Source organism: Notolepis coatsorum (genome assembly GCF_963971535.1).
Source record: "Notolepis coatsorum genome assembly, chromosome: 13".
NCBI lineage: Eukaryota > Metazoa > Chordata > Actinopteri > Aulopiformes > Paralepididae > Notolepis > Notolepis coatsorum.
This window is the reverse complement of record NC_140177.1, coordinates 75,227,471-75,242,802: the sequence shown is the minus strand read 5'-3', so window position 1 is coordinate 75,242,802 and position 15,332 is coordinate 75,227,471. Positions and strand designations below refer to the sequence as shown.

The 15,332-nt window shown below is 43.1% G+C and overlaps 1 protein-coding gene across 1 annotated transcript in view; it reads right to left on the bottom strand.

Annotated features, from left to right (window-relative positions):
* The window catches only part of LOC311239406 (dynamin-2-like), a gene marked incomplete at both ends in the record, with an annotated part of 43,984 nt that overhangs the window by 3,951 nt on the left and 24,701 nt on the right, over positions 1-15,332 (bottom strand). Inside the window, 3 exons of the mRNA XM_084327710.1 lie at positions 2,634-2,795; positions 10,520-10,634; positions 13,248-13,357. Coding sequence (XP_084183836.1) covers positions 2,634-2,795; positions 10,520-10,634; positions 13,248-13,357 — 387 coding nt within the window. The remainder of the gene's footprint in view (positions 1-2,633; positions 2,796-10,519; positions 10,635-13,247; positions 13,358-15,332) is intronic.

Genomic DNA, 15,332 nt, shown 5'->3' with positions numbered 1-15,332 from the left:
AAAAACACACTTCTTTAATCAAAGACGTCTCTACACAAACTGGACACTCTTCACCATTCTGCCATCCGCTTTGCCACCAATGCACCCTTTAACTCAATGGACACCATACCCGAGTAACGTCGGGTTAACTCGCCGCCGCTTGAGCGCCAAACCAGAAGACCCTGAAAAGTCGGGTTTTCATCGTTATTTCTTTTATTCGATATTTCCATTCATTATCCATCCAGGGAGCCTGGTGTTATCATAGGGAATGAGTCTGAGATCGCAAAAGTGCAATACCGGCCGCATCCTACCAGGCGGCGGTATCGAGCACCCTTTGAAACCTTGTGTCTTGGGCTGTGCATCAATACTTGGAATGGCGATCAGATAATTGGAATATTCTTTTTGGGGTACATCCTAGTCAAGGTAAGGGCTATATGATATCAATCTTGCATTGAGCCAAGAATGTCTTCATTGCGATCCGAGCGTATGTGTGTAACGTTAGTCCATAATTCCGTTGGTGACAATCAAAGCATCAAAAAACGACACCCTTTCATGCATTAATGATGGAACATAATACCTATCATATGCATTTGATTTTTTAATTGTAGCGTGTGTAGGGACGGAACGCCAATGCATTTAGTATAATACATGTTGCAGGCTATTACCAGCCTCCTAGGAATTACGCTAGACCGCTCTAAAACCATACTTATATTCACCACGGTATAAAACGGGAATGTATGGATGAAAAAAGTATTTATTTTTCACATATTGAACGATAGATACTCAATGTCAAATGGGCCATAGTATTGTATCCATAGCTATAATATATAATATAGTTATAGCCCTGCAAACACCGCCACGTATTTCTATACTTTAGAACGCTGGCCTTTTAACCACACATCACGCATATCGCTCTGGCGCTGATTGAGTTAATACACATCACTGTGACCTTTACAAACTGGTTGACTGGCCCTCCCTCCACACCCGCCGACTCCAACATTGGTTCCACTCCATTTACAAGACAATCCTGGACAAGACCCCACCTTATCTTTCCTCCCTGCTCCACCTTTCTCATAGCACTTACGGCACAAGATCAAGCAAGCTCATCAAACTAAACATCCCAAGCTCCAAGACCACCTTTGGCCGAAACTCCTTTCACTTTGCAGCAGCTTATGACTGGAACGCTTTTCAAGACACCCTTAAACTTACAGCTCTTACTTCACTGACTACCTTCAAGAATATACTTAACACACTTAGTAGATCCCTCCTGCTCTTGCTGATACCTCAGTTTCACACTTGCATACACCCTCTCACACACAACATGCAAGCACTCATTCATCTTCATACTCGCACCTAGACACGCGCATATGTTTGCATACACATGCGCACACACACACACACACACACACACACACACATACTTTCACCCCTTCCCCCTGTTTATTTTTTTTGTAATAGGCTGTGCATGTGTTTATTTGTTTATTTGTTCACGTGTATGATTCTTAATTTAACTGTGTTTTTATTTTTAATATTATTACTTTTTTCTTTTTTGTATTCCTGTTGGGGCCTCTTGGACCAGATCGACATTGTAAATAAGAAACCTATTCTTAATGTTTTATCTGGCTAAATAAAGGTAAAATAAAATACAAATCGGAATTATCTTAATTATAACATCTTTCCTACTGTCTTTTACTAGTATGTACTATGCTACTATGTCTATACTACTATCTACTATGTACTATGCTACTATATCTATACTACTACCTACTATTTATATGCTAATATGTCTATACTGACACTGTATACTGCTATATGAACAATTTACCCTTAGCCGCCAGAGGTGTACCCCTCCTGCTGACTTGTTGTACATCATTTGTAAGTCGCTTTGGATAAAAGCGTCAGCTAAATGTAAATAATAATACTTCACCCAACCAAAGTCACAGTGATACATGTTCTCCTTGGCCATCCACTGCTTATATTTCGTTGTCTCGTCTTGAATGGTTTGCTTCATATTTACAAACAAAATGACTAGGTAAGGGTGTAAAAAGTAAAAGTCAGAGTATCTGGCTAAAAATAAACTTGAGTAAAAGTAAAAAAGGGTCTACTTTTAAATGTACTTAAGTACTAAAAAGTTAAAGTAAAAACTTTTCTTTTATTCTAGGGCAATGAAATGTTCTGTTTCGTCCTCTTCATCACTCGTACTATCGTTGTGGCCATCTTCTGTAGCTTGTCACTCTGACTGTCTATTCTTCTGATAGCAGGTGTTTAATCAAAGATTCCCACTTTCTAGTCTTGCACAAGGACCAATCAGCATGGGTATGGGCGGGTTCATTTTCCATTGATGGGGATTTGATTGGCTGTTTTTAAATAAAGTGCGGCCGAAGGATTAATAAGGTTAACGTTAGTTCGGCCAGAGAAACAAATATACTAATTAAAATAGTTGGACCTGCGAGATTTGTACTTTGTACTTTGTAGGTCTGCATTTTAAATGTAAGGAGTACAAAGTATGTATTTCTTCTCTGAAATATAATTGAGTAAAAGTACAAGTATACAAACCTAATAATACTTGAGTAAAGTACAAATCCCCCAAAGTACTCAAGTATTTTACACCCCACAGTAACTTCCCAGGAGACTGTATCTGTGCAGTCCCTCACATTGTTAATCATCAGGTGCATGATGGTCTTAGGCATGAGGTCACGGATGCACTTGTTGACAATGGCCATGTAGGAGTCCACCAGGTTACGTATGGTCTCCACCTTCCGCTCCAGCTGAGGGTCCATGGAGAAGTTATCTTCTTTTGTGGTCTCACTTTCAATCTGTAGCGAGAGGGAAGAGAATTAGAGACGGTGATGAGAGAGAGAAAAAACGTTGAAAAAAAGAGAGATGATACAGGGAAAACAAGGACTGGGATTAGCAGCAGGCCTGTGGGATTGTTGTGCGGTAACATGAGAGTTACATTTTGTTACTTGCTTTGCATTCTGCTCACTATGGGAGCAGAGTCATTTACCGGCCCCCACAAACCAAACCCAACCTTCCCCTCCGACCTGTCTGAATTCCTGACACAACTCTGTGCCATCTCTCCATCCATCCTTTTAATTGGTGATTTCAACATACATGTTGATACTTTGGACTCCAAAACCTCCACAGAATTCCTGGACATTTTAAACTTTTTCAATCTCACCCAACATGTTGATTTTCCCACTCACAAGAAAGGTCATACACTGGATCTGGTCTGCACATCTGGCATCTCCATCAGTAATCTCACCTGCTCCGACCTCACCATCTCTGATCATCTGGCTATCACCATGGACATTCTCATCCCTACGCCCCCAATCAAGCAGATGCGTTCCATAACATTCCTTAATCTCAAATCCATCCACCCCTCCTCTCTCTCCTCCCTACTGACTGACACCATCCCTGATGCCTCCCTCTTCCAGCATGGCTCCCCTGCAGACCTGGTCAACATCTACAACAACACTCTCTCCTCCTGTCTCAATCAGCTCGCCCCAATCAAAACCAAGTCTGTCTCCTTCACTCACTCCGCCCCCTGGTACACCGATCACCTACACCACCTTAAATCCAAGGGCCGCCAGCTCGAACGGCTATCCAATAAAACCGGTCTCACTGTCCATAAAGATGCCTACAAACAACATCAACAGCTCTACAAAGACGCCCTCAACTCTGCACGCTCCTCCCACTACTCCGCTATCATACAGTCTGGCAGCAACAACCCCAGGACTCTGTTTTCCACCATCAACACACTTCTTAAACCCTCTGACACAATCTCCTATTCCTTCACTGTCAGTAAATGCGTCTCCTATCTGTCACATCTCCAAACAAAAATTTACAAAATCCACACCCAACTAACAAATGCCTCCGCCAACACTGTCTCCCCTCCGGATTCAACCCCCCCTCCCCCACCCAACCCCCTTTTTACATCCTTCACTGAAATCACAGCATCAGACCTATCCTCCATTCTCTCTACAATGAAAACTTCAACCTGCATCCTGGACCCTATCCCCTCCATCCTAGTCAAGGCTTGTCTCCCTGCCCTTTCTCCCCTAATCACCTCCATCGTAAACTCCACTGGCCTATTTCCCCCCGCCCTCAGAATTGCTTCTGTCACCCCCTTACTAGAAAAAGCCAGACTCAACCCTGAAACCCTTGATAATTTCAACACCAATTCATCTCCATCAACAATTGCAAATCCCCCACTGCCCCCATCACTCATGGTGTCCCCCAAGGCTCAGTACTTGGTCCCCTGCTCTTCATCCTCGACATTCTTCCACTTGGTCTGATTCTCCGCCAACATGGCCTCCGCTTCCATTGTTATGCAGACGACACTCAGCTCTACCTCTCCACCAAGACTATCACTCCAGCCACTCTCTCCACCCTCACCACCTGCCTCACAGATATCAAAACATGGATGCAAAATAACTTTCTCAAACTAAACTGCAATAAATCAGAAATCATCATTATCGGTCCAAAATCCCTCACCAGCCACACCCAGGATTTCTCCCTAAATATTGATGGTTCCATTGTCACCCCCTCCACTCACGTCCGTAACCTTGGCATCATCCTGGACTCCACCCTTTCTTTCCTCCCCCATGTGAACCACATAACCAAAACGGCCTTCTACCACCTCCGGAACATTGCTCGTCTCCGCCCCTCCCTATCACTCTCCGCTGCTGAAACACTGGTTCATGCATTCATTTCATCAAGACTGGATTACTGTAACAGCATCCTCTACGGCTCACCAAACACTATCCTCAATAAACTCCAATATGTCCAAAACTCTGCTGCCCGCATGCTCACCTCCACCCGTCGCTCTGATCACATCACCTCTGTCCTCCACGACCTCCATTGGCTTCCGATCAAATACAGGATACAATTTAAAATACTTCTCATCACATTTAAAGCCCTCAACAACCTTGCCCCTCCCTACCTGTCCGACCTCCTCCACCGTCACACGCCCACCCGTCGCCTTAGGTCTGCAGATGCCAACCTCCTAACACCTCCCACGACCAAGCTCCAGACCTGGGGCGACAGGGCCTTTGCTGCTGCTGCCCCCTCCCTCTGGAATGCCCTCCCCAGCCATATCCGTGATGCAAACACCCTGACATCTTTTAAATCAGCCCTCAAAACCCACCTTTTCAATCTTGCTTTTGACCTTTAATTAATTCTGTCAGTTTTATTTTATTTTGTCATGTATTATTTTGTTCTGTTTTTGTTTTGCCATAGTTTTGTCCCTTCTACCCATGTAAAGCGTCTTTGAGCACCTGGAAAAGCGCTATATAAAATGGATGTATTATTATTATTATTATTATTATTATTATTATTATTATTATTATTATTATTATTATTATTATTATTATTATTATTATTATTATTATTATTATTATTATTATTATTATTATTATTACCACCACGTTACTTTGAAAGATTCCTCTACATGCACCTTACACTTGTCCGTCCGGGGTGTGACCGTACTTCCGCCTTCCCGTTTCTTTCACTTCAGGTAGTGCTCACTATACGCACACGGCAAGCAAGTGGCATTTAGCTTAGTTCGTTTTTGTGGTTGCTATTTTTTGGATCCCAAGAAAGGCATCACCACCCGGACCCGGGAAGTATTTCTCTTGGCTCCACCTGTGATTCTCCTTCGCGACCTCCTCTGTGTGCCGCGGGGGTTCCCTAGTCCCATGTTCGTGGTGAGAGGGTGAGCGGCTGTGAGCCCTGGTGGCGGGTGGAGCTGGGTGCGCACCGCCCGGGAACCGTTGAGCGCCTCTCTTTAGTGAGAAGGCCCCCCGGCTCTGGCGTCCCCTCCAGGGATGACTTGCGGCGCAAGCTCTCCGCTGCTGCTCGCTCCCGCCATTCGGTGGTGAGCGGCTGTGGCGGGTGGTCTGGCAGCTCCACCAGCACTCCCTCCTCCCTCCTCGGAACCCTGACCCACGGGATGCCTCGCGGGCGGCGTCAGGGAGCGGTAACACAGGCTTATGCTTCGCGTACGTTTCCCTGGTAGCAAGCGGGACGCGCGGTGGGGTAGATGCGGGGCCTCCTGTCCCGCGGTCTACTCACCTTGTGCGTCTTTTGGGTGCTGCCCCCCCCCACCCCTCACTAGGAAGGGACCCTCCCCGGTGTTCTGATGGTTGTAAGGGGACCTCAGCGGGTGCATTTGTCGGGCTCTCCGCGTCCTGCTCCGGCCTACTGTAGGTCTCATAGTGAGCAGAACGCGAAGCAAGTAACGAAATGTAACGAAGGTTATCCTATAACCCTAGAACATGAAGAACATGAGTTATTGTGAGCGCTCTGCTCTCAACTCACTGAGGACCCCTGACTGTCTTCCTAATGAAGGTCAAGACTCTGGAAGGCGGAAGTACGGTCACACCCCTCGCCTATAGACCACCGCAACACTTCCGGGATTCTGAAATCGGGGAGGAGATAGCGGGGGGAGCATATGAATGAATGTCGATGAGAGCCTTGATGTAAGTGGTTGCAGCTACGGCTGTGGGGGTGCTAGAGACATGATCGAATAGACTTTTATGCGCCTGAATCTCCTGAACACGGCGCGACCCATTTCTAATCGATCAGAACTAAATCGGCCGAGATCAAGTCCCTTTTTCAGCACCTACTCCCCATACGCATGCGCAGATTGTCAACGAAGTCTGAACGGCGCTAGGCGACGTGCGAATGAATCCATCAGAGGGGGGAGCTTCGGTGGCCAGTGTCCTTTCAGCCGAAAATGATCCCACTAAATGGCCAGACGCGTCTTATGGCGACATCTACAATTACCTCATTGAGTCTCCAGGTAGACTAATGTTTATATTTAAGTGCAGTGGTCTATAGCCACTCACACTACCACCACAAGCTCCCCCCCTCTGATGGAACATTCCACATTGATTCGTGCGTAGTCACGCGCCGTTCAGACTCCGTTGACAATCTGCGCATGCGTATGGGGAGTAGGTGCTGAAAAAGGGACTTGATCTCGGCCGATTTAGTTCTGATCGATTAGGACTGGGTCGCGCCGTGTTCAGGATATTCAGGCGCATAAAAGTCTATTGCATCATGTCTCTAGCACCCCCACAGCCGTAGCTGCAACCACTTACATCACGGCTCTCATCGACATTCATTTATATGCTCCCCCCGCTATCTCCTCCCCGATTTCAATGTAACGCGGAAGTGCAGTGGTCTATATGCATATGGGCGGACAGGGGCGTGGCCGGACAAGTGTAAGGTGCATGTAGCGGAATCTTTCAAAGTAACGTGGTAATATCCCATAGTGAGCAGAACGCTCGCAAGAACTCATGTAACTAGGGTTATAGGAAAATATTTGTTATATTATGAATAGTTGTGGAATGTAATCAGAAGGGGGAGGATGGTATGGTATCTATATTTTTGTTAGTTACATTCAAATGTTACTTTGTTGTTGTTGTTGTTGTGGAATATCTGATTTGAATATTGGTAGAAGTGAGTGATATCTGATTGTGACTCACGAAAGAGCTGAACAGAATAGAATATAATTGAATACAGTATAATAAAAATAATGGGTAACACTTTATAATAACACTCAGTTATAAGACCTTTATAAGGTATTTGTAGATAATGAACTAATCATGAACAAACCATTTATATACATTCATAAATTATTATTAAATCATTTATAACTATATTTGTGTAACATTTACAAAGTAGTTCTACATTATTTATAACTCATTATCAACATTGTTTGTACTTGATTTGTTCATCATTAAATAATGTTGTTTAATGTGTATACTAGTAACACATTTGTAGATGCTTTGAAAATGGATATGAAAAAACGACTATACTGTACCTCCATTTATTTGTTCATGTTCAACAAATGATTTGTTAAGACATTCATAAAACATCTATAAATCATTTGCAGATGCTATTGTGTGCCCTAATCTAAAGTGTCTAATAGTTTGTTTAATTGTGGACTTTTATGAATACACACGAAGCAATTACCAGACTTGTCTTTTCATGTTTAACAAATTATTTGTTAAGACATTCATAAAACATCTATAAATCATTTGCAGATGCTATTGTGTGCCCTAATCTAAAGTGAAGCCATCATTAACAAATGTCTAATACAGTTCATTATTTGTTGACTTTTTCATCACCTGTTACAAATGTTGTAGACAGCTTTCGGATACACCCTTCTTTGTGACATCAAACAATGACAGAATTAGGACTATAGATAAATGCAATTTTATTAACATATAAAATACATGTGCACACATAACATAGTGTAACGTGGGGGGGCACTACATTATTTAATGATGAACAAATCAAGTACAAACAATGTTGATAATGAGTTATAAATAATGTAGAACTAATTTGTAAATGTTATACAAATATAGTTATAAATGATTTAATAATAATTTATTAATGTATATAAATGGTCACTGCCTCATCTTCTCAAGCTGATAGATGATTTTGGCAATCTATCGGGATTTAGGATAAACTGGCCAAAATCGGCCTTCCTTCCACTTAATGTCACTGCAAAGACTACCTTCCTTCCAGAAAATATACAAATGGTAGAACACTTTAGATGTCTTGGAGTTGAAATATTCCCCACTATATGCCAAACAGTGAAGTATAATTATACAGGAATCCAAGATAGGATCACAAATGACTTTGATAGATGGTCAAAACTTAAAAACTCAGTACAGGCCCGAGTATCAATAGTTAAGATGGATGTTTTACCTAGAATCAACTTCTTCAGTTCAATGCTACCGTTACCCCCCCCCCCCCCCCCCCCCCTGCTGGTTACTGGAAAAAATTACATTCCGCCGCATATAATTTTTTTTGGAACAACAAACCCCCACGAATAAAAAGATCCACCGCACAGAGAAATAAAGCCGACGGAGGTCTAGCATTTCCAGACTTCTACTACTACTTTAAAGCGTACTCTTTAAGACCACTGATCACCTGGTTTGATTCTCAAGCATCCGTATCCTGGAGAACATTAGAAGAAAACATTGTGGCACCACATAGACTGCAGGATGTAGTATACACCAACCTATCAATTAAGCAATGCAACATGAAAGTTGGCCCTCTTATTACACATGTGATCCGGATATGGCGTGAAACACAAAAAAAATTTACTAACCAACATAAATGGCATAGACACTCTCCCATATTTAATAACAATACACTCCTTATTGCACAACAACCTATCAGATTTCCCAAATGGGAAAAGAATGGCATACATACATTGGGAGATATCTTCAACGAACGGGGTTTCTGTAGCTATCAAGATATACATAACAAATTTAACCTCACCAGTTCCACATATTATTTCTACAGACAGCTATTAGCATGTTTGAAGGCTCATGGAGTCCCATTAAAGGTACCACTTGAGCACCACAGATATCACAAATTATTTTATGAAAGGGAGACATCGAGAGGTTTTGTCTCGGACTTTTACCATCACTTACTTACATCTTCGTATGAAGTCCTTCCCCTAGACTCAGTTTGGAGGAGGGATATACCAGACTTGGAAGTAGATTTTGATTGGGCTGAAGTCTGGGCAAACGAGCGGCTATCGTCACGTAACCCGGATCATCAACAGATTAATCTTAATTTTATTCATAGGATTTACCTAACTCCTATTGGACTGAACCGTATGGGGCTTAAACAAGACTCTCGATGTTCCTTATGTACAAACGGTGATAGTGGTACATTTATGCATATGTATTGGGAATGCCCGCCTGTTAAGATATTTTGGGAAGAAATAACCACACTATTATCAGGATTTTTGTTTTTGACAATACCTGTAATGCCTTCTGTATTGTTGCTGAATGATGTCTCTCAGTTATCACACTCTGTACTTGTAAAAAGGATAATCTTGACCGGTCTTACGGCTGCCAAAAAGCTAATAGCATCACGCTGGATTCAACCTGATAAAATGTGCCGGAGGGTATGGATTCTTACCTATCTTGATGTGATTTACCTAGAGATATCTACCGCACAAATTCTAGGTGTTAATGAAGCCAGCATAGCAATCTGGTTAGAAGTGGTGGAGAGGATAAAGCATTATATGAACTTTTAATCCTTGGTATAAAACGGAATAATGGATGTATTCAAGGGGGGTCCGGTGGGGGGGGGGAGAACAAGCAAGAGCATTTTGTATTGTATTGTAATTATCTGTGTATATCTTTAATCTTTAATCTACATCTATAAAAAAAAAAAAAAAAAAAAAAAAGGCTGTCATTATTGTTAGTATTATGTCGGTAATAGCCCTGTGATTTATAGTGGATTTCTACTGTAAATGTTTGTATGTCATGTCAAAAAAATAAATAAAACATTATACAGGTCTTATAAGTGAGTGAGTGAGTGAGTGAGTGAGTGAGTGAGTGAGTGAGTGAGTGAGTGAGTGAGTGAGTGAGTGAGTGAGTGAGTGAGTGAGCAAACAAATGAATGAATGAATGAATGAATGAATGAATGAATGAATGAATGAATGAATGAATGAATGAATGAATGAATGAATGAATGAATGAATGAATGAATGACGTGCGCTGACCGTTGCAGTCTTCTCAGGGTAGACCCCAGCACGTAGCAGGGATGACTTCCAGCTGTCCACATCTTCCTGAGAGTCACATGCCAGCTCCAGGGTGCGATTGTCCTTGTAGACATTCCTACCCACCAACACCACAACACAGGGGATGAGGGGTTACTTACACATCACAATAATTTCTTATTGTTAATATTGTAATTAGCTAATCGTTATAAGCAGAGATAATATCCCTTAAAACAATGACATTCTAAAATCAACCAAACAAAAAAGCCATGAATCAATTCCTACAATTCCTTCAATAGCTATTCTATGTCACCTTCCTACAGTATGTCACACACACAATCTTGTACACAAACATAGGCTACTGTATACTACACATACAGTACTAGGGTTGAGTAAAAAAATAAATAAGAAAATCCCGATTCAAATCTATTTAATTTGCATAATCCAATATTGATGAATATAATCCCATATCAATCTTAAAACATTTATATATACAGTATATGCTATAGACTGCTGTAGTGTCATGTTAAATAAAAAGTACAATCATGTAACTGATTTGTGGTCAATCGTGCTAGTTTTTGGTCATTTCAGTTTTACCATGGTATCAGTTATTGCATAAATAATTTACCATAGTACAAAGTGATGTACACCATGGTCCCATTTTTGCACTTAACGGAACGTAAACCAAATGCGTCCACATTTTTATAGGATTCTATCACATTTTCATAACAATAGCACCCTGCGCCGTTTTCATTGAGGTTTCTTACAAATTAACGATGCTCTATGTTGTCCTTTATATGCCGAGTATCATTAGAATCTTAAATTGTACCATATGTCCCCCTTTAGACAACATATGTAACGCTACCAGCGCACTTTTGGTAAGATAATTAGTTGACCATTCGCGGTCGCTATACCGAGGTCGCAGTATTAGTTTACCGCTGTTCAGATCACGTCGAAGAATTTAGACACATCCCAGTGACCTGCGACCTGTGCTAACGCTCTTGGGAAATGCAGTGTTGTAGTTTTCAACATGTTCACCTTTTAATTTTAAACCAATGCTCCCATCTACTGACAACATAAAGTGTTGTCTAATCGTCACCTTGAGAGCCACTTCCGTATACTAGCGTCGCCCCAAACCCATTCTAGAGATTCCCACTTTTTACTGGGAGTGGGGCGTGGCCGTATTTGGTCCCAGACAATAAGAGTGACTGCAATTGGTCACCGTGACGTTAAATAATACCAGGGTATAATCCAGTTTAGACAATGATATCAATGGTAATATCAGGGTACAATCCAGTTTACACCATGATACCAATTTTTGTTCACCGTGGTTTTGATAAGCGAGCTGTCTTCATTAAAGTCACAGCCTCAACATGTTGACCGGCAGAGATATCAGTGAGCAAAAGCAGTATATTTTTTTGTAGTTAAAGGAACACGCCAACATTTTGGGAAATTAGCTTACCAGAGAGAGACAAGAAGATAATATCTGAATGGAAGCGGACATGTACGGGTAGCCTTCGGGAGAGGTGTTAGTTGGACAATGCGTATAGGCTACCCGTACATGTCCGCTTCCATTCATTGTGCTAAGTTAGGCTAACATGCAGCCAGATATACTGAACGCACAGAGAGGAAACTGGTATATATCTTCTCAAGTTCAAGTTCAAGTTCTTTAATAGTTGTCATACAGAAGTACAGAATACTTTCATACAAAATGCTTCTTACTGTTACGCTCCAGAGACTGTGCTAGACAAGATAGTATCAAATAACATAATATAGCATGTAATTTAGAAGAAGAAAAATGAGGTCACAGTGTTCGGTATAGACATATGTACAATGTTCTGAGTTACCATATAATATACAATACTATGCAGTGTACTAATGTACAGTACTATCTAGTGCAAAGCAGAAATGGGATGAGGTACAATTTTAGGTACAATTTACAGTAAGGTGTACGAGTTGTAGTGCAATCCTTCATCAATAAATATAAAGTGTGGGGAGTGGGTGCTACAGTGTGTTTGTTTAAAGTGGGTGTGTGCTATAAAGTGTGTGGAGTGGGTGCTACAGTGTGTTTGTTTAAAGTGAGTGTGTGCGTGTGGATGTGTGTGCTATGTGCGTTTGGTGGTTGTTGTTGTGTAGTGTTCATTCATTGTTCGTTTAGCAGCCTGATGGCCTGGGGATAGAAGCTTCTTCTGAGTCTTTCTTGTCTCTCTCTGGAGAAGACGATAAGATAATTTCCCAAAATGTTGGCGTGTTCCTTTAAAGGGGAACTATTTTACTATTTATTTCACTATTTGGGCACTTTTACACAATTCCTGTGAGTTTATGGAACACCTATGTAATTTTTTATCTTTTTTAATTCATTGTTTTGTATTTCTAATCAAGTCCTCAAAAACAGCATTTTTCTACCTCAAGATCTTAAGCCGTTTTGAGCCTGGGCTCCAACCACAATGGTAAACCACTGCCTCGCCTGAACATTATCATGCAGCGGTGTCTCTCTGACATCACAAATCAGCACATTTTTAGATGACTCAGTTCAGTGAGGGGTGAATATTGTGAGAGGAGAATTGGAAGAATGCGCCAATATGAGAATTAGAGACATAGATCATATTAATATAAGTCCACATAGCTAGGAAACAATGCTAAACACTGAAAAAGGCCATTTATAAGATAGTTCCCCTTTAAGTTACATTCTCCCGCTCTGCCGTGGTGTCTGTCGTGTTCCTCGACTGACCTCGACTCTGTGTTGAAAATAGAGAATATGTGCTTGCTGGACAGGAAGCTCTTCTCGACGTCGCGGACCTTCAGGTTGTCGAGTGGGAGCATGTATTTCTTCTCCTTCTCCTGCAAACGAGAATAACAGAAGGTGGAGGTGAGACAAGCTGCTTCACAAGGTCCATCTGATCCCACCTCTCTGATCTATTCTGCTTTATTCGTCCTTTTGAATGGAGATGCGTGTGCAGAGACGTGTGCATGATGTAACTAAGAGGAAGAGAGAGAGAGATAGAGAGAGGGGGTGTTAAATGAGGAATAGAGATATAGAGAGAGGGGGTGTTAAATGAGGAAGCAAGATAAGAGAGGTAATGTAGGGATATGTAGGCTAGCGGGAGAGGGAGAGGACGGAGGGGCAGAGAGTGGGGAGCAGGGGAGGGAGGGGGGGGGGCACAGGAGGGAGGAGGAATGGGGGAGAAATGAGAGTGGGAGGTAAAGGGGGTGTGTGGGAGGAAAAGGGGAGAAAGAGAAGTGAGAGAGAAACAGAAAAAGAGAGAGAGAAAGAGAGAGCACACATGTGGAAGTCATTACAGTGTGTGGGTCAAGACACAGTCGTTCTTCACGGTGCGTTTTTGTAGGGGGGGGGGGGCAGTCGGGGGCTGAGGAAACTTTCTGGCTATGGTAGAGCAAGAGAGAGAGAGAGAGAGAGAGAGAGGGAGAGAGAGAGAGAGAGATACATAAACACTGGAGGAGAACGTATTCCTCTGGCGTAATGTTCAGTCATTCTTTGAGAGAGGCTTGAGTGGGCCTGCGACAGATTCTGAAGTGTAGTAAGTTCAATGAGTTTATGAGGAAAACTTTCATAGCACACTCTATCCAAGCCTCCTCCATCTTTCTTCACTCTCTCTCTCCTTCTCTCTCTCTCTCTCTCTCTCTCACCCTCTTTTATCCCTCCCCCTCTTTATTTCTTCAATATTTTTTTCTTTCCATTCCAGAGGGGCCCACTTCCTGCCTGATTTTTTGGGAGAGAGAGAGAGAGAGAGAGAGAGGAGAGAGAGAGAGAGAGAGAGAGAGAGAGAGGAGAGAGAGAGAGAGAGAGAGGGAGAGAGAGAGAGAGAGAGAGAGAGAGATTAAATGACAGCCCTGGCGTTAAGACTCAACATCTGGTAGTGGTTAATGGCACACAGAGAAGCGGGGGAGGAGAGTGTAGAGGTTTGAGAGAGAGGAGAGAGACTCACAGAAGAAACAAAAAAAAGGTGGATTTCCAGGACGTTGAGCGACAGAAAAGCCCACATCTGATCAGACTCACTAGAGACTGACGGGAGACGGTTGTGTAGGTAAGAAATACAAGGGATGAGGAGGAAAGTGAGAAAGGACTAGTAAACGCTGCAGACCTTTTCTCTGCTGTATTCCCCAAGGGGGTCACTACGCCCCATATATGGTCACACGAGTCCCTCCCTCTTCCTCCCTCCTCTCTCTCTCTCTCTCTTTCCCTCCCTCCCTCTCTCTCCCTCACTCTTTCCCTCTCTCTCTCTCTCTCTCTCTCTCTCTCTCTCTCTCTCTCTCTCTCTCTCTCTCTCTCTCTCTCTCTCTCTCTTACCCCCCCCCCCCCCCTCTCGCTTTCCCTCTTTTTGTAATATCCCCCTCCCTGTACGTACAGCCAGTCTGTCCAAGTCGTCTGAGAGCGTATGTGCCACGTCAAGGCTGGATACTCTACATGGCCGGCATGACCAAAATGGACTGTGCGGCCGGGGGGACCGGGGACCTCCGAAAGATCAACCATGACAAACAAACAAACCGACCAACCAACAAACATACAGAGAGAGAGAGGGGGGGGGGGGTAACACGGATGGAGGGGGGTGGGGGAAGTCGCAATTTTCGGGGGACCGAAGAGAAGGGGGATCCCGGCAGCTCCTTGGTGCCAAAATGGAGAAGGGAAGAGGGCGCTGGACGGGACCGGCAGCCTGTGGAAGCGGCAGAGTCACCACCAGGCCTGGTTCTACTGTACCGACTCCGTCTACCCAGTGTTCAGACTACCTGTTCATTATCATGCTGGTGTACAGTAGTCTGCACATTGGTTAGACTGGGCTCGGACCCTCTTCTGCCT